The 25,493-nt window shown below is 40.1% G+C and overlaps 1 protein-coding gene across 2 annotated transcripts in view; it reads left to right on the top strand.

Moving 5' to 3' along the window:
* LOC127628164 (delta-sarcoglycan-like) overlaps nt 1-25,493 on the top strand; it is a 318,609-nt gene that overhangs the window by 73,331 nt on the left and 219,785 nt on the right. The window contains exon 1 of one of the 2 annotated variants that reach the window (XM_052104886.1): nt 533-703. The exons of the other annotated variant lie outside the window; for it this stretch is intronic. Coding sequence (XP_051960846.1) covers nt 566-703 — 138 coding nt within the window. The 5' untranslated portion in view covers nt 533-565. Of the gene's footprint in view, nt 1-532; nt 704-25,493 lie in introns of those variants that run through there. 2 annotated transcript variants of the gene reach the window in all.

A 25,493-nucleotide genomic window follows, 5' to 3' on the forward strand; every position in this document is an offset into this window, starting at 1 on the left:
AAAACCATGAAATGGAATGTATTGATAGACAAGATGCCAATTATTAAGTAAAAGTTTCTTTGTATTACATTTGTATAATATATTTCAGGGTTAAAAAAGCGTTCTGTTTTTTCCATACATTGGCATCTGTCACTGCTTATTACCCCATTTTGTTTTCTGCTCTGAATATGTGAAATAACTCTGTGTTCTCAACAGTATGAACCCCGCATACTTAAACACAACAAAGCCTTTGATAGAACAAGCAGTGGGCCAGAGGTACACTGTGGTTTGTTGATGTGAGTACTTATTATTAAAATGCCACCACCCACCAAGGATCTCGCTCTTGGCCTTGTATTAATTCAACTCTCTTTGTGTTGCAAAGAGCCTTTGTCTCCATAACTTTGCGTTTGATAGGGGTCTGGCCTATGGGGGCATGTCCAGCCTATAAAGGTCTTCCAGTCAAAAAAGTTTTTTGCTTCTGCTACTGTCCTGTGTCCCCAAACTTGTTGACTTTCAAACAACTCCAGAGTTTTAATGAAGGCCCTCAGTGGAGACAGAGTGCCAGTCTCTGTTTGTGTTTTATTACATGGCTGGACGACAAGGCCGCGGGTCTAACAGGGAAGGGTCGTTTGGACGAACAGGTGGGCTATTACTGCCTCGCAATCCCCCTGTGTTGGGTGGAAAGCTACTAGGTCATCCAAAGCCAACATGGAGGGAGGAAAGAGTGAGTGTTTTTTTCTTCTTTTTGGTTGTAATTACTGTGCAAGAACGGACACGGTAGTAACTGGGGATGTAAAAAAACGATCGTAATGTATTGTATCGTACGATACGATACGATGCCCACTATACAATACCATATGTATTGTACGATACATAAACAAACACATTATAATGTTATTAAAACCAAGCAGTGCAACATTGAGAGCTGCAGTAACAGCCTCCTCCCCGGAGAGGTGGAGCTGAACACTCCCAGGACAACAGAGCAAACAATACACTACAACACATAGGTGAGAAGATTGATTGTTTTCAAGTAGATTGTAGTGTTACATATTGTCGAATTTGCCAAACATATGTGTCATGTCCCTGCGCTATGGTGCATGAAACATGTTGTTTTGTTTACGCTGTCATCACTGCTCAAATTGGTAGATTTGCAATGCAGAAACAGAAGCAGGAAAGTTGCATCACTCCCAGAGACATGGAGAAAGATGCTCATAAGAAGCAAAAACAAGCTTATTCAAAAATCTGACAATGCAAGATATCCATGATTACATGAGACTTCTTATTCTCTGGTTTTGTCATCGAAATGTAAACAGCTTTGATTACAACACTTGCACACATGATGTAAGCTGGAAGAGGGTAAAAAATAAAATACATGTGCCAATCTGATTTTGCTCAAAGCCACTAAATAGTATTATGTACATATATCGTAAAACCACACGTCATGTTCTTCTCTAGTTTATTTTTTTTTTACTTAATAACATTGAAACGAATTTTTCCTTGCTACAATCAATTTAGCTTGCTGTCTGGGGGCTTCAAGACATTAAGGCATGATTTAAGGATAAGGAGTATTTTTCTCAAGAAAATCAAGATTTCCTTTGAGTTTTTCTCATTACAATCAAACAAAATAAATGCAGTTACTTTATTATAGAGCTCTACTTTTTGTTCCCCTTCTGTCACTCACTCGACGTTGTGTCGAATGAAGTGACACAATGGGTCATCCTGGGATGCCAAATTTACCTCTGAACCTGAGAAAAGGCCAATGTCAAGTTGGCAGACAGAATTTGCATGCCCCGCCCCGGACATACGAGTATAAAGGGAAGCGGGGCAGCGAGTGCCAGTCAGAATTTTTCTTCGGAGCCGAATGTCAAGCTGAGTTCACCACTGTTCCACTCACCCCTACTGGCAATAAGCACTGCTGTTGGATCTACGGTGCGTTTCCAGCTGGCGTTCTCTCTCTCTCTGCACGCTGTGCAGTCAATGCCCCCAGTGTTTATCCTCCTAAAAAGAGTTTATTTCCTCTAAAAAAGTTTGAGTTCCCACTCATAAAAGAGCAATACACAGCAGGCGGTGAACATCCTTTACAGGGCACATGGGTACACGGAGGTCCCCCAGGTGGACAGAGCGGTTGCGATCCACTTGTGCCCCGAGAACTCTGCCACCTGGTACTCCCCTCCAGAGCCTGTAGAATGACGTCATCAATGACCTCGAAAGTCTACAGCGCCACCGGACAGGCCGCCTCCGCCCTGCATGCCATGGCTGTCCTGCAAGTTCACCAGGCCAAGGCACTCAAAGATCTGCACCTGGGTAGTTCCGACCCTGACGTGCTGCAGGAACTGCGCTCTGCCACCGACCTCGCTCTCTGAGCCACGAAGGTTACAGCGCAGGCACCTCTGGTTCGCAAAGCAGTTTTCAGCAGTGAAGAAGCAGATGGCACATCTTGCTGTGGTGCCGCCAAACAGCGCGCCCCGCCTGCTCGCTGAGGGCATCCCCCTGTGGCTAAACAACAGGTAGCTCCGCCTCAACCCAGGCCCAGCTCTCAGCCCCAGTGCCGAGCACCTCGCAGGCGGCGTACGCCCCCCTGTCTCCAGGACCCCTTCCAGGACCAGGAAAGCTCCGAAGCGCTCCTGAGATGGGCGACACAGGCAGTCAGACATTCGCTTCGGAGCTGGTACCAAGACCACTCCGTCCCCTGGTGGAGGTCCGGACGGAGAATCCTTGTTTCATTTGCCATACCGCCTTCGGGCTGTGGCACCCACATTCTCAATAAAGAGCGATTTTCTCACTCCCTGGCAGGCCAGCGCTGACGAGTTCAGAAGACGCCCTCTAGGACATATTCCTCAGTCTCTAACCCGCCCCCTGCCGGGAACGCAGATCAAGGTAAGTGATTTGAGTCTTTTCTCAGCACCCAAGTCTTGGGACGCTCTTCTGCCTCCCGACGTGCTATTACTTGGTCCCCCCCGCCGCGAAGCCCCGCTCGGTATGTAAAAAGTGATCGTCCCGTTAGTGCCCCTCACGCGGAGTTTGGATGCATGGCTTTCACTTCCCAATCCGTCGCACTGGCTGGCCAGGACCATCTGACTCTGCTATGTTATTCAGTTCGCCCGGCTCACACCTTGTTTCAGCGGTGTTCGATCCACTTCTGTGTGTGGCGAGAAAGCCAGCGCCTTATGAGCAGAGATCACGACCATGCTCCTCAAGGATGCAATAGAGCCCGTCCCTCCAGCCGAGATGGAGAAGGGTTTCTATAGCCCTTACTTCATCTACCCCCAAAAAAAACGGCGGGTTGCGACCAATCTTGGACCGGTGAGTTCTCAACCAGGCTTTATACAGACTCCTGTTCAAAATACGTACGCAGAAACAGATTCTTACCTGCGTTCGACAGCTAGATGGTTTGCGGTGGTAGACCTGAAGGACGCGTACTTCCACGGCTCCATTCTGCCTCAACACCGACCCTTCTTACAGTTCACGTTCGACGGCCAGGTGTATCAGTACAAGGAGGCTGTCCCCCTCCACCTTGAAGGTGTATGTAGCTGCTATCGTAGCCTACCATGACGCAGTATATGGCAAGTCCCTAGGTAAGTATGACTTGATTATCAGGTTCCTGAAATTTGCCTGGAGACTGAACCCTCCCTGGCCTAGCCTGTTCCCCTCCTGGGATCTCTCTGTGGTCCTCTCTGGTCTACAGAGACCCCCCTTTGAGCCGCTTGATTCAGTTGACCTCAAGGCCCGTGTTAGCCTCCATCAAGAGGGTTGGGGACCTGCATGCGTTCTTTGTCAGCGATACCTGCATGGATTTCGGTCCAGCATATTCTCACGTTAACCTGAGGCCACGACCGGGCTACATGCCCAAGGTTCCTACGACCCCATTCAGGGACCAGGTCATGAGCCTGTAAGCATCTGCCCCGGGAGGAGGCAGACCCAGGCTTCTCGTTGCTGTGTCCGGTATGTGCTTTGCGTATCTATTTGGACCGCACGCAGAGCTCTAGATGTTCTGAGCAGCTCTTTGTCTGCTTCAGCGGACGGCGGAAAGGGAACACCGTCTCCAAAAAGAGGTTAGCTCACTGGGTCGTTGATGCTATTATCTTAGCATATCACACCCAGGCCCTGCCCGCCCCCCTTGCGGGTTCGAGCACACTCTATGAGAAGTGTGGCATCCTCGTGGGCACTGGCCCATGGCACCTCCTTAGCAGACATCTGTAGAGCAGCGGGCTGGGCAACACCCAATATCTTTGCCAGATTTTACAATCTCAGGGTGTTCCACTTGCACACAGCGCCTTCTATCCCAGGTTAGCCACTAAGTGTCGCTCCCTGGATGTTCTCCTCCCTAGCCTTCTGGCCTGCGAATTCAGTTGAGCAATTTGCAGCCAGACCCACTACGAGTCACAGGTACTCTGTCCTGGGGTCGGGCTCCATGGGCTTAGTTCACTTTTCAGGCAAACTCCCTGTGATGTATTTCCTGCGGTACGGTACCCCTGTCGGCGGACCTGCGTTTCCTTGGGCAGCCCTGCTGCCCCGGTCGGCGTGCTTGTAGAGTTCCCCCTCATTAGGCTGGACCTACCACCGTGCCGTTTCTTGCCATGTGTTACCTCCCCCTAGACTGGGCAGGATGTGGCCTACGCAGGGTCTTTTCCCCCTGAAAGAACATGACCGTGAATAAACGCCTTCCCTGATGCATTTCATAGCATTAAGATAGCCCCAGCTGCTACACGTCTTATGTGAGAGACATAGTGAGAGAAAAGGCATGACTGCCAGGCTTGCTCCCATGCTAGTCATGTAGCGCCTGTTCCCCCCCTCAGGGGTGCGGGGAACCTAAGGTCTGTATGTAACACCTCTTTGGAGGCGTTGGGGAGGGCTACGTGCAGCCGACACAATTGCCTCTAGCACGCAGTAGCCTGCTTGCACCTGTCTCAGCAGTTCACATAACACGCACGGTCAGTGCGTGGCGTGACAGAAGGGGAACGTCATGGTTACTGTTGTAACCTCCGTTCCTCAAGGGAAGGAACGAGATGTTGTGTCCCTCCTGCCAAAACACTAGACCTACCACTGTAAACGGCCGTACCTTATTTTCGGCTACTCAGTGCAAAATCCTGACTGGCACTCGCTGCCCCGCTTCCCTTTATACCCGTATGTCTGGGGCGGGGCATGCAAATTATGTCTGCCAACTTGACATTGGCCTTTTCTCAGGTTCAGAGGTACGTTTGGCATCCCAGGAAGATCCCTTGTGTCACTTCATTTGACACAACGTCTCGTTCCTTCCCTCGGGGAATGGAGGTTACAACAGTAACCATGACTTTTCCAATGTCAGACACTGTTATGTCATTTATGATTTAAAAGACATTTATTTTATTTTTTATTTTATTTATTTTAAAACAGTATTGTATCGTATAGTGAAGCTTTGCATCGTATAGTGACATTTGTGTATCGTTACATGCCTAGTAGTAACCATATGGACAGTTATTAGACATGTGTTGTGAGTTATGGCTGGTTGAGCATATTTGTGCTTGACACAAATGGTTATTAGAGCAACCAGGTGTGTCACAATCCATAGCACTGAATTCAGAGACATACTAGCTACAGTATCCTTTTTATACACCATAATATGGTAATCTGCCATTAGTTTAAAGAGAAAAGGCCATCCCAGATGTGTATGACTTTCTTTTAGAAGATTTTTAGAAGACAATCTCAGCTTTGAAGGTGAATACAGTTAATGGTGGCTAAGAGCTTTGAAGCTCCAAAGTGCTTATAAAGGCAGCATAAAAGTAATCCATACACCAGACGCTTAAATCCATTAAAGTGATTTGGTAGATTCACTTAGGTTAGAAACAGATTGATATTTAAGTCGTTTTCTTACTATAAATTGTCCTCACTGCCCAGTAGATGACAATATGCACAAAGAATGTGATTTTCCAAAACAAAAGAAGAAGAATGTGGACATGAAAGTGAAGATTTATAGTCTCTCACCCTCACTATCATATCACTTCTGAAGATTTATATTTAAACACTTGAGACTTATGGATTACATTCTGTGCTGCATTTATGTGCTTTTTGGATCTTCAAAGTTCTGGCCACTATTCACTTGCATTGTATGGACCTACAGAGCTGAAATATTCTTCTAAAATTCTTCGTTTGTGTTCAGCAGAAGAAAGAAAGTCATACACATCTGGGATAAAAGGAGGGTGAGTATATTATGAGAGATTATTCATTTGTGGGTGAACTCTCCCTTTAAGTAGAGTTGCAAAAACTATCTGTGCAATGTATGTAATGCATAGGGGCGCCATACAAAGGGGGGCAAACAGAGCTAAATGGAGGTGAAAGTTACAACTTTGTACAGTATGGGGTGCAATATGACGTGGACATTGAGACAAGGAGTGTGCTAAGGAGAATTAATAAGAGATGGGGAAAGGTCAGGAGATTTGGGATACTGGGATTGTTTTGGTTTGGCAGAACACAAGACTGTGCAGCGGCCACTCAGGCTTGAAATGATGTTTCCTCCCAGAGTTAGATGTGTGCGTGTCCCATACAGTACTTACCTACAGTAATACATTTTTCTGTAAAGTCTTAGTTTTATACAAGAATTTCAACACCATTTCCCATAGAATGTTCTGGACTATTTGTCTTGTCATTTATTTCATATGCTTTTTGAGTGCCGTAAATGCCATAAAACATAAATAATGGATGGACTCGTGGACTTAAGAATGTTTTCAATTTAAGAACATTTTTGTAGGCCAGTTTAGCTGTAAAGTCTTAAGAATCAAATGTACTCTGACATTCTCTGGGGTGAAATTAATTGTCATAAGCTGAAACGACGGATATTTGGTTTGTAAACGCTGTTTGCTTTCATTATCTCTAGAGAGTCAACACTTAATTATTAAGAAAAAAATACAGCAGTCTCAAAATGAAAATCATTATAACAGCTTACTTTGTGAGTCACACCTCCTCTTGATCTCGGTCCCCAAAGCACTCCCACCAACATTTTGTCCCTGTTCGTATTTCTGTTTTGTAACCCAGGCAAAAATGAATATCATAAAAACAGCAGTCAAACTATATTTATTAACGCATTTCCAATTTGTATTGTCCATTTAGAATAAATTCTACTTTCTCTGATTCACCAAATATTACAATTCTGTCATCATTTACTCACCTTCATGTTGTTCCAAACCAAGGGACATGAATGGAGAATGTTTTGAAGAATATCCTGGCAATTGTTTTCCGGCTGTGGCTCAGGTGGTAGAGCAGTTGGCTGCCTATCGCAGGGTTGGCGGTTCGATTCCCGGCCCACATGACTCCACATGCTGAAGTGTCCTTGGGCAAGACACTGAACCCCAAGTTTCTCCCAATGGCCTTGCATGGCAGCTCTGCCGCCATTGGTGTATGAGTGTGTGTGTGAATGGGTGATTGGGACACAGTGTAAAGCGTTTTGATAACCTCTAAGGTTAAAAATAAAGTGCTACATTTATACAGTGCAGACCATTTAATAAGAGTAAATGAAGGCTAAGGCTGTCAATCTCTAAAATGATAGAAAAAGCACCATTAAATATCATTAATATGGTCCATATAACTCATGAACAATATGCCAAGTCTTCAAAAGTCATACAATAGCTTTCTTAGAAAGAAACTTTTTGACTGCTCTACTATTATAATAAACTGTTCATTTTAGTTTTGGCAGTAGAAGGGCCAGCGCATGCAGCGCAAAATGGAACAGGGACACTCGCTTACTGTCGGCGCAATGGACACACCGCAAGAGATGTTGCTATTGCTTTTGATGCAATTGACCCCGTGTAGACAGGGTGTTATTGTGACTATACTTGTATCTGTTTGATATGTCTTTTATATTGTTGGTTGGTTATATTCTTGTTTATGTTAAGTTTAGAGATGTGGTTTGTTTAGGGGATCAATCATATTAATATGATTGTACAGTATAATGTAACTAAACTTCTATTAAACACGAAATAAACCCTATGATTACCGAGCCTGTGATGGAATCGTGTGAACTGATGTGATGAGCGCCATGACAATAACACTTTGATGGTGCAGGCAAAAAGTTGGTATGATGACATTTTGGTCAGGTGACTGCCCTGAACGAATCATTCAGACAGGTGAAATGATTAGCGGATTCATTAAAAAGATACGACAGCATAGAATGATTAATTCATGAATCAGATCATTGCTCAAGGATAGTTAGAGCAGATGTCAAGGTTTTCGTTGAATAATGATGTTAATTTCATTTTTTCCTCACACAAGCTATGCTATAACTTCAGAAGACTTGGATTATGACACAGTTATAGATATAGAGTCACATGGACCAATGTAATGATACTTTCATGGTGCTTTTTTTTTGTAGTTTTAGAACTTGACAGCCTCAGTTCTAAAAAAAAGTAGCTAGGATATAAAAAAAATAAATAAATTGTGTTACACAGAAAAATAAAAGGCCATCTTTAACGACATTAGGGCAGGTAAATTATGAAAGGTGAACTATTCCTTAAAGTTTGTTAATGGGATATTGGGAAAGGATAGCATGGCATGCAGCTTCTGCTTCTTCCAACTTTCATTGCTTTTTCAAAAATTCAAAAGTTTGAACATTGGCTTATACAGTACTCCATCATGTTTATTTGATAAGGCTCAGTAGCTAGCAGGTCACAGCTGTTTGATCTGAAAACAATCAGAAGAACCCATATGATATATGCTTAAAGAATCAACACAAGCACAATTTACATGCTTTGCATCACTTTCCCAATGTGCATATGGGACCAGAAAAGCCATATGAATGTCTTGTTGCAGGTGACCCATTAACATCTTGTACCATTTGTATTGTTAACATGTTCCCTTTACAATAACCATAACCCAAAAACAGCTGTCCCTCAAGGTAACACTGGAGAAGATTCCTCTCAAACTGATTTCCTATAATTTAATATATATATTCTTGGAATTTCAAGAACAGCAGCACGTGTTCTCATCAAAGGATTGAAAATGGAGAAGTCGGAATAGATAGCAATGTCAAGAGGTAGTCAGCAGAGACAAAACAGGGACCAAGGCAAAACCCTACAGTGCGAGTAATTATATTTTCCACATTTCTCAAGATCACACTTATCTGATCCACCTCAAAAGCTTTTGTTTCCTTCTGTCTTGAAAAGTAAGGCATGTTTCACAAAGCGTCACTGCAGTGTACGGTGTACTACTGATAGTGCCTGATGTTTAACCAAACTGTAACTGTGCAGAAAATGTATTGGTTACCACATTGATTATTTTTCTTTGATAATGCCCTTAATAACGCGTTTAAAAAAGTTACACAATTAATCGCACTGCCCCGGACCATAATAAGGAAGATTCCTGAGAAATGCAAGCTTTTAATACCACCTGTTTACTCCAGAGGGCAGTAAGTGAAATTTCTGCTCCATGAGCAACACACAGTTTATACAGTGAAGAAAACACTTCAGTTGGAAGAACAACACAAACATACATTAAATTTTTGCATTCAAAACACTTAAAGGAGCGCAAATGCGAACTAAAGGATCTCAAGATGTGTTTAAAGATTGAGTATTAAACTATATTTAAATTGAAACAGTGAACTAAAAATTTTATGTTTATGATGCGACGCACCCGAGACGCTACACAAGCATGTCTGACACAGGTGTAAATTGACGGGCTCTTAAACAAGCCCTCATAATAAATCTCCAACTGATTGACAAATTCACTTGTGAAATGGATTGCTGTGAACTGTGTGCCAATGATTGACTTATGATCAATAATTTGGTAGTAAACAATACATTGTATTCTAAAACCGCTTATTGTATTGTCTTATTAATGATTAACACTTCTGCTACATGAATGTAATGCATTTTAATTATCTGAATATTTTTATTTATATATATATATATATATATATATATATATATATATATATATATATATATATAATTTTTAAATATTTTAAGATAACTATGTATAATTATATATTGATATAAATATGTATAATCTTTATTATTGTTATATGAGGGGCTTTCTCAGCAAATATTTGTATATGCTATTAATCACGATTAATTAATCGGGACACCATGTAATTAATTTGATTAAAAATGTTAATCGATTGACAGCCCTAATATATCTATATCTATACATATATATATATATATATATATATATATATAGAGAGAGAGAGAGAGAGAGAGAGAGAGAGAGAGAGAGAGAGAGAGAGAGAGAGAGAGAGAGAGAGAGAGAGAGATTTTTAATATTTAAAGATAACTATATATAATTATATATTGATATAAATATGTATAATCACTATATATTTAATTATTGTTATATGATGGGCATTCTCAGCAAATATTTGTATATGCGATTAATCATGATTAATTAATCGGACACCATGTAATTAATTCGATAAAAAATGTTTAGCTGATTGACAGCCCCAATATACAGTATATATACTGATATATATATATATATATATATATATATATATATATATTTATTTATTTTTTTTAATTTTAGTATTTGATTAATATATATATTAATCAAATACTAAAATTAAAATCTGGCATTATATACAATGCAGTTAACATGGTCAGTGTCACAAATTTACTTTTGGATTAGTGCCCCAGAAATATTGCAGAACCTTAAATATTTCCTCTTCATTTTACCTTATAACTTTTTTATGTTGTTGTTTTAAAATGTTGAAAAGGTTTGAATGAAGAAAATAAAATCCAGATTTTAAACATGGTCTCAAACTTTTACGTGAACATGTCATTTGCACATCTGTGCACAATTATCTGGATGCTGCATACAGGAGAGGTCAGAAGGGGCATAGACATTTTTGTGATTGACGAGGTAAAGTGACTCCATTTGGCATGCAAGGCAGGCAGAGGGATGGCCGGGATGCTAGTGTGGCCATGCAGAATGAGAGCAGAGTGAAGAGGCTGTAAGTCTTAGGCTCTCCCACCACTTTGAATGCTGAGATGAACATCGAGCAGTGACTCTCGGGGTTTGCTCCTACACCTCATTAAGAACTCATAGAGAGAATGAGAGATGAAGACGACCAGCTGTGCCAGAAAATGCACCACTTGTTGGGCTAAGAAAATAAATTGATATATTATTTGTCAGACGAGACTGTAGGTATTGAAAATCGCAGTAGATTTTCGAGTAATGCCGTCAAGTAAAAAAGAACAAATATGGTTTATTGGTTTCACAGAAGCTAGACATGCGTATATACTTATTCTTGTTTCAAAATCAGAGTTTGTTTAGGTTATGATGATTAGAATAGAATCTAAAACAGAGCAGGTGGAGAATGGCACTAGCAATCTCAAGGCCACAGGTTTGATTCCCAGGGAACATACAAACTGACAAAATAGATTGAATGCACTGTATTAGAACTTTGCAATGTTAAAGTGTGAGATGAGCAGAGTTGTGTGCCATTCAGAATTGATATGAACATAAACACCAGCCCAGATATATTAAAGTGCATGACCCATAAAGACGCCACATTTGGAACAAACTTTTATTCTTATCAGAAATTAAGGATGCTATTTCTGTCTTGGTGATGCTCACATGAGCTCGAGACAGCCTGTGCTTGTCTTTGTATGTGTATCAAGCTTAAAGCACACCTTTCACTATGCCTCTCTCTTGACTGTGTACTCTGGGGCCTTTCTACTTCATTTAGAGGCCCTGCCTCAACTGTGTGATTTGCAGTCACCCCGAAACACATACGTCTTCTTGCTTGTTTATTAACTGACAGCCAGGCAGCAGCCATTATCTTCACATTCATACTTTCCGCCATTTATAAGTATGCTAAACCCCACTCTCTGTCGAAATAAAATCGGCCATAAAAAGCAAGACGTTGCTTTTTAAAAGCAAAACAGAAATGGGTTCCTCCATAAAGAATGTCAAAATGGTTTAATAGATCCAGTGGTGTAAGTGTGTACTCTGCAATTGATAGAAACCAAATGTCTGACTTGAATCTTCCTTGTGACAATTCAGCATCATTGAGTCATCAACAGAGTACCAAGCCAATGGCAATTCATTTGATTGGGATCAATAGCCTTCCCGTCACTGCACTTATTTTCTTGTTGTCAATGTAGCCTAATAAACAGCTATCAGGTTTTATAAACTGCTGCCGCTGCAGTCTGTTTAGGTGAGTGGTTACCTCACAAAGAGCTTTCTATTCTGAACTGACTCTGCTGAACTTCATCAAAAGTTATTTAGCTGATACTTGACAGGTCTAATCAAACAGGAGTTTTTGCACAGGGTGAAAGCCTAAATTGTCATGCCCATTCAAATGCGCCACTCTCAAAACAATAGCATCTTAACTTAAAATTACTATGTAATCTCAATACAAGCACTTTGTGTTAAAAGAACCTAGTTGAATTGGGTAAACCCATCAAAATAACAAGTGTCAATGCAACTCAAATAAATCTGTTTTATTATTTATGTACTAACTAGTAAAAATGAATGTTTTTTGGTAGTGTAGTTTAGTAACTATGTTAGCACAGCATCAGCCTTTGCTAAGCAAGCAATCAGTTTCATGTGCCACATCTACCTATCCTAATCGTTAGCTCAAGCTCCACTCTTCACCACAATGGTAACCAACTCTAATATTACAGAAACTCTTTTAAATCTCAACATAACAAAACTTTAACCACTAACAAGTATCCCCCTTTATATTCTTCTTGCACAAAAACACATAAAATAAGACTTCATTTTAAAATGTTCTCTCCTTATTGAGAAATGGAAATCACCTGTCCAGTTTCATCAATGCTACATTAACGCCACAAAAAGTATGCACGTGGTCCCAACTCAAATGGATTAAATAAACTTCCATTTAACAAATTAAAAGGGATAGAATGCAATGAAATCAAATCAAGTTGTCACAAAGCATTCTTGAATTGTGTTGCTTTGGGTCATTTTAATTAAATAAATTGAACAAGCAGTGAAAGTGCTTTTTTGTGTAAAATGTATAAACAATTTATATATTCAAATTGAAATATACAGTATTGCATTATTGTGGCAGACAAGTAAAGCATTGATTATGAATTAGACAATACAACCAGTGGCTTTAGAAGTCAATATTTTGTTTGTTTTACTCCCATATCATTGAACAAGCAAGCAATTCATTTTGCAATTGAGCTCATCAATCTGTCCTGCTCTCACAGGCAGGGCTGGGAGGGTTACTTTTGAAATGTATTCCACTACAGATTACCGAATACATGCTGTAAAATGTAATTTGTAACGTATTTTGTTAGATTACTCAAGGTCAGTAACGTATTCTAAATACTTTGGATTACTTCTTCAGCACTGGTAGATTTTTTCACTTGTTTTGACTATAAAAACTCTATCAGTACAGTAAGACAAAATAAATACATTCTATGAAAAACCTATATATCTTATGCTGTGTTGTTTCTAAAACAAGAAACGTCAAATTGATCTCGTTTTAAGGATTTTTAGATAATTTTACAGGAAAACAATCGAAAAGTTATTATAAAGAATATGATTTTGCCCTAATATCAAAGGTCTTACTAGAAAAAATAAACGATGATCCAACGTGAATTTTCTTGATAAAAAATATGATCATGTCTTGTCACATGTGCATGTAAAATGGATAGAAATAGCATTTTATCTTAGCATAAAGATGACTATTTATTTCTATTTCTTCTGCTCCAAACTTACTTCAAACTTACTTCTCTGTCTGCTCGTATGAATGTAACACATCATAAGAAAGTGTTTCACTGAAGTTCAAATGCACTTTGGATCACATAATTTATATGAATAAATGTTTTCTATATGAAAGCACTAAATATTAAATGAAACAAATGACAATAAAATGCAAAGTAATCTATTCAGTAATCAAAATACTTTTTGAATGTAACTGTATGCTAATTACCAATTATTTAAACTGTAACTGTAGTGGAATACAGTTACTTGTATTTTGTATTTTAAATACATAATCCGTTACATGTATTCTGTTACTCCCCAAACCTGCGCACAGGTAGATTATGTCTGCACTATTGTTATTTGGCAATCTATGTACATGCACTTCAGATGGGTGCTGCTGTAGCATCTCACTGGGTTTCAGATTCATAAACGCTGGGTTTTTAGGACATTGTATCAAACTAAAAAGTATCTCGAGATGCATTCTGTTTTGCTTCACACAGCTGTGAAGAATGAGTGTGACCAGCTCTCATTTTGTGGCTGCGCTGCTTGTGAGTTTTGTTGACTGCTCGCTGCTGACGCGGCTCATAAAAAAAAAAAGTTACATGTACTACAAGCTTGAATTGCTCTGATGGTGGGAAAATATGTACATTTATAACAGAATTTATCCACGGGTCAGGGGGCATAATTAATTGCATTATTTTTTCATAACGCACTAAATTAAAATGCTAAATTGACATATAAAAAAAAAATGTATGCTTAACAGAAGCCGCTAGTTGATAAAAAAAAGTGTTATTCTAGGTCAAGGGTGCCAAGTGAGCCATTTAGGACCACCACAGGTGCCCCCTCAAATAGTAGGTGCATGGTGCCTCTGGTAACAGCTGTGAGGCCTTTTTTTATTAGAGAAAGCTGAGTTAACAGTCAATGCCTGCACTAGGGCCTTTCACCAAAAGTTACTGTAGACAATACTTTAGAAATCACCCGGAGCAAGTGAGAAGCTTTTGAAGTGGATGCTGTTCTAATTTAGTTCCAAAAGTGCCTGGTAACAAAAAAAAGCAGAAATTGAGATCCGTTAAGGCACAAAAGCTTTTGAATATGTGCAGAATGGCTGATAATGTTGTCATAATGAGGCACGGTTCCGCTCCTTAACAGGATTAGGCACTGAAATGTATGAACACAGCATTTGTACAGTTACAAAGTCAGGGAAGTGAACGAAAGTTCATCCCGTTGATATCTTGTACCACACATCTTTTATCTCCAAGGCTCCTGGTTTGATGATGGCCTACTTTTTTAATATAAACCTAACATTGCCTGCATGTTAGAAATAACTCATTCAGTAAAAGAGCAATTATTGATAATGGAAGCTTAATATATTATATTATTTGAAAAGTCACAATAAAGAGTGGTTATTCAATACTTCAATACTTCTGATTATGTGATGATGAACCGAGCCTCATTATGTTCATTTGACTGGCTGAATTTAACCAACTCAACTTTGCTTTAAGCATGGCTTTTTCGTCAAATTCTGTTTAGATCATTAAAAAATTACAGAGGTAGACTTTTAAACTCAGAAGTACAGACAACCAGGAAGTGGAGAAAATATTTTAAGCCAAGGATCGCAAATTGTCAAGTTGGTCACAGGCTGATTAATTTGAACAGTCATAAACTGTATGCTCTGTGAGAGGGAGCCAAGCCTATTGATGCACATAAGCATTATGCTTGATTAATCTGGGAATTGCAGCTCCCTCGACAGTTTAAAGCTGTCTGATGCAAAGACTGGTTTTAAAAAAAGTTATCACTTCAGGCAAAAATAGAAAGATATTGAATGAACGATGTTATAAAAATGTATTTACCAAGCGTCATGAGCACGTTTCAACCACAACTGGATGTTTTATGGTTGTTTTAGACTTAAAACAAAATTAATTTATTTAAGCATGAATAAACTACTTTCATGTGTTCACTCTAGTGCCTTTTCTAGATTTGCATATGCAGTGTTTGTTCTTTTAAACTTCTAAAACAGGTTTCCCATTTTATTTTCAAACAGATATGATTGCTGTTTCTTGTGTGTGCAGTTCTAGTTGACAGGTTGATGTAATTAATTGGATTGATAAGCTCCCCTCCATTCAATTATCCTAATTACTCTTTAATTATAGTATTGCATAACAGGCAAATTAACTAAGCCTACTGTAACTGTCTGTGTTGATATTTGTTGATTATTTCTTTATATTGTCTGGTTCAAAGATCCAACTGAATTGTACATTTAATACCAAATTTTGCTGAAATAATGGAGCATAGAGCCTCAATGAGGTTAACAAGAAATTAACTCTGAACTGCTCAAAATCTTAGTTCACTGATCACCTATTAAATATAATTTGGTCAAATTGGTAAAACTTACCTTTGGATTCTACACAATGACTAAACAAAGTTAGACTAAAGACTAAAATACATTTTTATGATGACTGTTTATATTTATGCAATGTCATGTTGATTTGGGTGGTTACTAGGTTGTTGCTAGGTGGTAGCTAGGGCATTGGCTGAAATCAAAAGAGGTCAACCCTTTCCTCCAGTATTTATGTGGTCCTTTTACAATAGAAGTTTATGGGATTTTATATTTCTTTTTCAGAATATACTATATTCTGAATATATATACACATATATATATATATATATATATATATATATATATATATATATATATATATATATTCAATGAATATTCTATTTTAAAAATATTTAACATACTCATGACTTTCTTTCTAAGCTTCACTTATAGCTAGTAAACAATACACACACACACACACACACACACACACACACACACACACACACACACACACACACACACACACACACACACATCACTTTATTAGGTACACCTGTATATCTACTTATTCAAAATGTTATCTCAGTGATTTCGACCGTGGCATGATTGTTGGTGTCAGATGGGCTGGTTTGAGTATTTAACAGCTGATCTCCTGGGATTTTCTCTAGTCTCTAGAGTTAAAAAAACAAAAAACAGTGAGCGGCAGTTCTATGGATGAAAACGTCTTTTTGGTGAGAGAGGTCAACGGAGAATGGCCAGTCTGGTTTGAGCTGACAGAAAGGCTACGGTAACTCAGATAACGTGCACAACACGTCGAACCTTGAGGCGGATGAGCTACAACAGCAGATGACCACTTCAGGTCCCTCTTCTGTCAGCCAAGAACGGAAAGATGCACTGATGCCACACAATTGGCTGATTAGATAATCAAATGAATAAGTAGGTGTACAGGTGTACATCCATATATATATATATATATATATATATATATATATATATATATATATATTTATATGTATACTATATTTAAAAGGACTTCTTGGCAAAGACGAAACTCCAACATTATTATCTGAATACTTTTCATGAGAAAGGCACATCCAACAATTTTGGTATGTATCATAAACTGAAAACCTTTAGCAAAAGTTGGGATTGAACAGAAGCCTGTATGAAGTTTGGTATAATTTGTCTTCATCAGATTAATGCAGAACTGTTAGGTTTAAAACACTGAAGATGTAAAATTCACTTTTCAACTAGTTGGTGTTTGAGTTCAAATCAACATGCACCTCAGTTCTCATGTAATGATCCAGAAACATCCCCATCTGTCCTGTTGTATGGATGGGTGATACATCTAAAGAATAGCAGGTGGTTTATATTCTCAACATCTTAGAGATACGCCTTTTGCTCCACTGTTTGAATTGCTATGATGCTTGTCTCATCAATTGTTTTTATAGGTTCTGTAGCTGAGTTCACATCTAAACTCTTTTTATTAATATGTTGAGAAGCTTTTGAGATTATGTTAGAGAGGCATCATGCTATTTAATCTAGTATGACCATTTCAAAGTTCTGATCCACATTGGCCAATATTATGACCAAAAACAGCCCACTTAGACAGGAAGATACTGGTTGATCAATATGTAAATGACCAATCACAGTTAGTTTGTTTTAATGTGCCATTTAAGTGTGGGTTTATCTGAAATAGATCATACAATAACAGACAAGCATGCAGCATTTTTACAGCTTTTCAGCCCATTCCAAAGTACTTATTATTTCACAGACACAACTCAGAAAACACAGCAGAGTATACAGTTCTCCTGGAAATGCAGTTTTATTAAATAGACTTTTTTCCTATTTAGATAAGTACTTAGTGTCTCAAACAAATCTCTGAATATCTTTTTAAGATGTAATGCTTATATATATATATATTAAAGTGTCTCTTATAGAGATATTCTTCACTCTAACTCTCTGATGAACAGTGTGCAAAGGACTCTGTATGTCTGTGCTATTGCATTGCTGTCCACTCCTGAAACAAGACAAGAAGGTCAATGTGCCCTCGAGTTACAACATTAGAATTGGATTTTCCCATGTTAGAGCTTTTGTTAGGACTTTTTTTTACCATGATATAGGAAGGTCAAACATGGTTCTTGGCTGATTACTCCATGACTGTGCCATTAATCACGATTACACCCAGCAGTGAAGGGCTATAGTCCGGAGAACCACTGAGACAGAACTGAGTTCTGGAGGATAGATATGGAAGTGCGCTCAGTTTCAGTTTGATTGACAGCTGTAACATAGCAGCAGATGTAAAGTAAAGATGTCAGAAGGTTGGGGGGCAGTACTGGGTAAGAGGAAAATGTAGCTTGACACCCTCCATGCCTAGTGTTTTGTATTTTCCACAAATAATTTTTGGTCTCAACTCCCTCAGTGGTCTTGACGTTCTTAATTCTATCCTAAAATTATACCTCTTTCTACAGTTGGTGACAGAATAATGTGTCATTATTTTCTAAATTTTTACACAAATTGTTGTGTTGCTTCCATTTGTCAAGCTCAACCATTCAACTCTGTTACGCAACTTATAATTCCCATAAACAAATGTTTATTTTATTTATTTTATTTTATTTATTTATTTCAAGCAAAAATAGTGTGACAACAGAAAAGATACACAATAATAATAACTTATACACTTATGCATGAAAATGGAGTGGGAAGAAGTAAAACTTATTAAACCCCACCCCAGTCTATCAAAGAATTCATACAAACAAAAAATAGCTGCTTCCTTCATCAATAATCTCAAAGAGAACATAATAATAATTAAAAAAAAAAAGAATAATAATAATAGTAACTAGAATGTACATTTCCTGAAGAAAATGTGAGTGATATAAACCAACTCCCATGCCTCTGTGACATTCAGAATCGAAGATATGCCTCTATGGATTTTGGTTGCTATGGTGCTCGACAATGGTTGCTAGGGAGGAGCTAGGAAGTGTTGAGGTGATTCATGATTGGCTGTTTGCTGCCCCGAGTCAAACGAGACCACCCTTGTGTTTCTATGACGCTTCTATCCGGAGATATCCCTTTGATGTCTTTCATTAGAAGTCTATGGGACTTGTTGCTAAGGTGCTTTAAATTGTTGTTAGGGCGTGGCTTGATAGCTTCACAATGATCCCGAGAGACTGATTGGTCGTCTGAGTAAAATGAGCCCACCCCCTTGTCTCTACGACACTGTGATCCAGAGCTATGTTCAATACAAAATCCCTATTTCATGGTCCGTCCTACACCATTGTAAGTCAATGGGGTCAACTTTGGGCTGCTCCTGCCCCCCAGGGGTGCTTTTTTGCCCCTGGGGCAAATACCGTACCCCCGATCGCTTACAAAAGTCATAGCACACGTGTCCTCAATAGGCCGTTCGATTTGATACCTCATTCGTGGGTCTACGCCAAACGGTGCGGGACGAGTTAGGTGCCGAACTTTTGTACGGAGATATAAAAATAAAAATAAAAATAATAAGTATGTGAGATTACAATAGTGATGCTTTGCAAGCACCACTAACTAGATGGGTACATTTCCTGAAGAAAATGTGAGTGGTGCTTGCTGTGGCAAAACTCGTCAAACAGCATGTTGTAACTTGAAAAGTGCAAAAATTATGGTCATAAATAAACCAACCCAGAAATTTGTACGATTTTCTGGTGCAGAAATATGTGATTTGTTACTCGGTTGCTAGGGTAAGCCCATGCGGTTGCTATGCAGTTACCAAGGTAATACAATACATGGCTCCTTTCCATCCTGAGTGAAATAAGTCAACCCGGAAGTCTGTAGTGTGTTCTGGTGCAGAGATATGTGATTTGTTGCTCGGTTGCTAGGGTAACCCCATGTGGTTGCTAGGCAGTTACCATAGTGATACTAATGAAGTCTCCTTGCCATCCTGGTTGAAATAAATCAACCCAGAAGTCCGTACGATGTTCTGGTGCAGAAATATGTGATTTGTTACTCGGTTGCTAGGGTACTCTGTTTAGTTGCTAGGGAGTGGCTTGGCAGCTGCCAATCATGAATCTCCAAAGGCTGCTTGTCAGTATGAATGACATAAACCAACTCCCATGCCTCTGTGACATTCAGAATGGAAGATATCCCTCTATGGATTTTGGTTGCTAAGGTGCTCGACAATGGTTGCTAGGGAGGGGCTAGGAAGTGTTGAGGTGATTCATGATTGGCTGTTTGCTGCTCCGAGTCAAACGAGACCACCCTTGTGTTTCTATGACACTTCTATCCGGAGATATCCCTTTGATGTCTTTCATTAGAAGTCTATGGGACTTGTTGCTAAGGTGCTTTAAATTGTTGCTAGGGCGTGGCTTGATAGCTTCACAATGATCCCGAGAGACTGATTGGTCGTCTGAGTAAAATGAGCCCGCCCCCTTGTCTCTATGACACTGTGATTCAGAGCTATGTTCAATCCAAAATCCCTATGCAATTTCATTTCATGGGCCGTCCTACACCATTGTAAGTCAATGGGGGCAAATTTGGGCAGCTCTTGCCCCCCAGGGGTGCAACTTTTACCACATATTGAGGTATGCTCTTACAGAGCCTGCCAGCCTCTTCAAATGTGGCAAATCACATGTTTCTGCGAAATCCTCGCTCGGAGCTGTGACGCGTCAAAGTTTGTCGCAATGTTAAGTCTATGGGATTTTTCGGCCGCTTTTTTGCCCCTGGGGCAAACACCGTACTCCGATACGCTTATAAAAGTCATAGCACACGTGTCCTCAATAGGCCGTTCGATTTGACACCTCATTCGTGGGTCTACGCCAAACGGTGCTTGGACGAGTTAGGTGCCGAAGTTTTGTACGGAGATATAATAAAAATAAAAATAAAAATAACTAGATAGGTACATTTCCTGAAGAAAATGTGAGTGGTGCTTGCCGTGGCAAAACTCGTCAAACAGCATGTCGTAACTTGAAAAGAACAAAAAGCACGGTTGTAAATAAATCAACCCGGAAGTCTGTACGATTTTCTGGTGCAGAAATATGTGATTTGTTACTCGGTTGCTAGGGTAAGCCCGAGTGGTTGCTATGCAGTTACCAAGGTAATACAATACGCGGCTCCTTTTCATCCCAAGCGAAATAAGTCAACCCGGAAGTCTCTACGTTTTTCTGATGCAGAGATATGTGATTTGTTACTCTGTTGCTAGGGTAACCACATGTGGTTGCTAGGCAGTTACCGTAGTGATACTTATCAAGTGTCCTTGCCATCCTGATTGGAATAAATCAACCCAGAAGTCTCTCTGATTTTCTGGTGCAGAGATGTAGTTGTAGCTAAACGGTTGCTAGGGTACTCTGTTTGGTTGCTAGGGAGTGGCTTGGCAGCTGCCAATCGTGAAACTTCAAAGGCTGCTTGTCAGTATGAATGATATAAACCAACTCCCATGCCTCTGTGACATTCAGAATGGAACATATGCCTCTATGGATTTTGGTTGCTAAGGTGCTCGACAATGGTTGCTAGGGAGGGGCTAGGAAGTGTTGAGGAGATTCATGATTGGCTGTTTGCTGCCCCGAGTCAAACGAGACCACCCTTGTGTTTCTATGACGCTTCTATCCGGAGATATCCCTTTGATGTCTTTCATTAGAAGTCTATGGGACTTGTTGCTAAAGTGCTTTAAATTGTTGTTAGGGCGTGGTTTGATAGATTCACAATGATCCCGAGAGACTGATTGGTCGTCTGAGTAAAATGAGCCCGCCCCCTTGTCTCTACGACACTGTGATCCGGAGCTATGTTCAATACAAAATCCCTATTTCATTGTCCGTCCTACACCATTGTAAGTCAATGGGGGCAACTTTGGGCTGCTCCTGCCCCCCAGGAGTGCAACTTTTACCCCATATTGAGGCATGCTCTTACAGAGCCTGCCAGCCTCTTGAAATGTAGCAAATCACACGTTTCTGCGAAATCCTCGCTCGGAGCTGTGATGCGTCAAAATTTGTCGCAATGTTAAGTCTATGGGATTTTTCGGCCGCTTTTTGCCCCTGGGGCAAATAATCGTACTCGATACGCTTATAAAAGTCATAGCACACGTGTCCACAATAGGTCGTTCGATTTGATACCTCATTGCGTGGGTCTACGCCAAACGGTGCTGGGACGAGTTAGGTGCCGAAGTTTTGTACGGAGATATAATAAAAATAAAAATAAAAATAACTAGATAGGTACATTTCCTGAAGAAAATGTGAGTGGTGCTTGCCGTGGCAAAACTCGTCAAACAGCATGTCATTACTTGAAAAGAAGAAAAATCACGGTCATAAATAAATCAACCCAGAAGTCTGTATGATTTTCTGGTGCAGAAATATGTGATTTGTTACTCGGTTGCTAGGGTAAGCCCATGTGGTTGCTAGGCAGTTACCATAGGTAATACAATACATGAAGTCTCCTTGCCATCCTGAGTGAAATAAGTCAACCGGAAGTCTCTACATTTTTGTGATGCAGAGATATGTGATTTGTTACTCGGTTGCTAGGCAGTTACCATAGTGATACTAATCAAGTCTCCTTGCCATCCTGATTGAAATAAGTCAACCCGGAAGTCTCTATGTTTTTCTGATGCAGAGATATGTGATTTGTTACTCGGTTGCTAGGGTAACCCCATCTGGTTGCTAAGCAGTTATCATAGTGATACTAATCAAGTGTCCTTGCCATCCTGATTGAAATAAGTCAACCCGGAAGTCTCTACGTTTTTCTGATGCAGAGATATGTGATTTGTTAGTCGGTTGCTAGGGTAACCCCATCTGGTTGCTAGGCAGTTACCATAGTGATACTAATGAAGTCTCCTTGCCATCCTGATTGAAATAAGTCAACCCGGAAGTCTCTACATTTTTGTGATGCAGAGATATGTTATTTGTTACTCGGTTGCTAGGGTAACTCCATCTGGTTGCTAGGCAGTTACCATAGTGATACTAATCAAGTCTCCTTGCCATCCTGATTGAAATAAGTCAACCTGGAAGTCTCTATGTTTTTCTGATGCAGAGATATGTGATTTGTTACTCAGTTGCTAGGGTAATGCCATCTGGTTGCTAGGCAGTTATCATAGTGATACTAATCAAGTGTCTTTGCCATCCTGATTGAAATAAGTCAACCCGGAAGTCTCTACGTTTTTGTGATGCAGAGATATGTGATTTGTTAGTCGGTTGCTAGGGTAACCCCATCTGGTTGCTAGGCAGTTACCATAGTGATACTAATGAAGTCTCCTTGCCATCCTGATTGAAATAAGTCAACCCGGAAGTCTCTACGTTTTTGTGATGCAGAGATATTTGATTTGCTAGTTGGTTGCTAGTGTAACCCCATCTGGTTGCTAGGCAGTTACCATAGTGATACTAATGAAGTCTCCTTGACATCCTGATTGAAATAAGTCAACCCGGAAGTCTCTACATTTTTGTGATGCAGAGATATGTGATTTGTTACTCGGTTGCTAGGGTAACCCCATCTGGTTGCTAGGCAGTTACCATAGTGATACTAATCAAGTCTCCTTGCCATCCTGATTGAAATAAGTCAACCCGGAAGTCTCTACGTTTTTGTGATGCAGAGGTATGTGATTTGTTACTCGGTTGCTAGGGTAACCCCATCTGGTTGCTAGGCAGTTACCATAGTGATACTAATGAAGTCTCCTTGCCATCCTGATTGAAATAAGTCAACCCGAAGTCTCTACGTTTTTGTGATGCAGAGATATGTGATTTGTTATTCGGTTGCTAGGGTAACCCCATCTGGTTGCTAGGCAGTTACCATAGTGATACTAATCAAGTCTCTTTGCCATCCTGATTGAAATAAGTCAACCCGGAAGTCTCTACGTTTTTGTGATGCAGAGATATGTGATTTGTTAGTCGGTTGCTAGGGTAACCCTATCTGGTTGCTAGGCAGTTACCATAGTGATACTAATGAAGTCTCCTTGCCATCCTGATTGAAATAAGTCAACCCGGAAATCTCTATGTTTTTGTGATGCAGAGATATGTGATTTGTTATTCGGTTGCTAGGGTAACCCCGTCTGGTTGCTAGGCAGTTACCATAGTGATACTAATCAAGTCTCTTTGCCATCCTGATTGAAATAAGTCAACCCGGAAGTCTCTACGTTTTTGTGATGCAGAGATATGTGATTTGTTAGTCGGTTGCTAGGGTAACCCCATCTGGTTGCTAGGCAGTTACCATAGTGATACTAATGAAGTCTCCTTGCCATCCTGATTGAAATAAGTCAACCCTGAAGTCTCTACGTTATTGTGATGCAGAGATATGTGATTTGCTAGTCGGTTGCTAGGGCAACCCTATCTGGTTGCTAGGCAGTTACCATAGTGATAGTAATGAAGTCTCCTTGCCATCCTGATTGAAATAAGTCAACCTGGAAGTCTCTACGTTTTTGTGATGCAGAGATATGTGATTTGTTACTCGGTTGCTAGGGTAACCCCATCTGGTTGCTAGGCAGTTACCATAGTGATACTAATCAAGTGTCCTTGCCATCCTGATTGAAATAAGTCAACCCGGAAGTCTCTACGTTTTTGTGATGCAGAGATATGTGATTTGACAGTCGGTTGCTAGGGTAACCCCATCTGGTTGCTAGGCAGTTACCATAGTGATACTAATGAAGTGTCCTTGCCATCCTGATTGAAATAAGTCAACCCGGAAGTCTCTATGTTTTTGTGATGCAGAGATATGTGATTTGTTACTCGGTTGCTAGCGTAACCCCATCTGGTTGCTAGGCAGTTACCATAGTGATACTAATCAAGTGTCCTTGCCATCATGACTGAAATAAGTCAACCCGGAAGTCTCTACGTTTTTCTGATGCAGAGAGATGTGATTTGTTACTCGGTTGCTAGGGTAACCCCATCTGGTTGCTAGGCAGTTACCATAGTGATACTAATCAAGTGTCCTTGCCATCCTGATTGAAATAAGTCAACCCGGAAGTCTCTACGTTTTTGTGATGCAGAGATATGTGATTTGAAAGTCGGTTGCTAGGGTAACCCCATCTGGTTGCTAGGCAGTTACCATAGTGATACTAATGAAGTGTCCTTGCCATCCTGATTGAAATAAGTCAACCCGGAAGTCTCTACGTTTTTGTGATGCAGAGATATGTGATTTGTTACTCGGTTGCTAGCGTAACCCCATCTGGTTGCTAGGCAGTTACCATAGTGATACTAATCAAGTGTCCTTGCCATCATGACTGAAATAAGTCAACCCGGAAGTCTCTACGTTTTTCTGATTCAGAGAGATGTGATTTGTTACTCGGTTGCTAGGGTAACCCCATCTGGTTGCTAGGCAGTTACCATAGTGATAATAATCAAGTCTCCTTGCCATCCTGATTGAAATAAGTCAACCCGGAAGTCTCTACGTTTTTCTGATGCAGAGATATGTGATTTGTTACTCTGTTGCTAGGGTAACCCCATCTGGTTGCTAGGCAGTTACCATAGTGATACTAATCAAGTCTCCTTGCCATCCTGATTGAAATAAATCAACCCAGAAGTCTCTCTGATTTTCTGGTGCAGAGATATAGTTATTGCTAAACGGTTGCTAGGGTTTTTGAACAATATTCATTATTTCACACTCA

The sequence above is a fragment of the Xyrauchen texanus genome, chromosome 34, assembly GCF_025860055.1.
Source record: "Xyrauchen texanus isolate HMW12.3.18 chromosome 34, RBS_HiC_50CHRs, whole genome shotgun sequence".
Classification (NCBI taxonomy): domain Eukaryota; kingdom Metazoa; phylum Chordata; class Actinopteri; order Cypriniformes; family Catostomidae; genus Xyrauchen; species Xyrauchen texanus.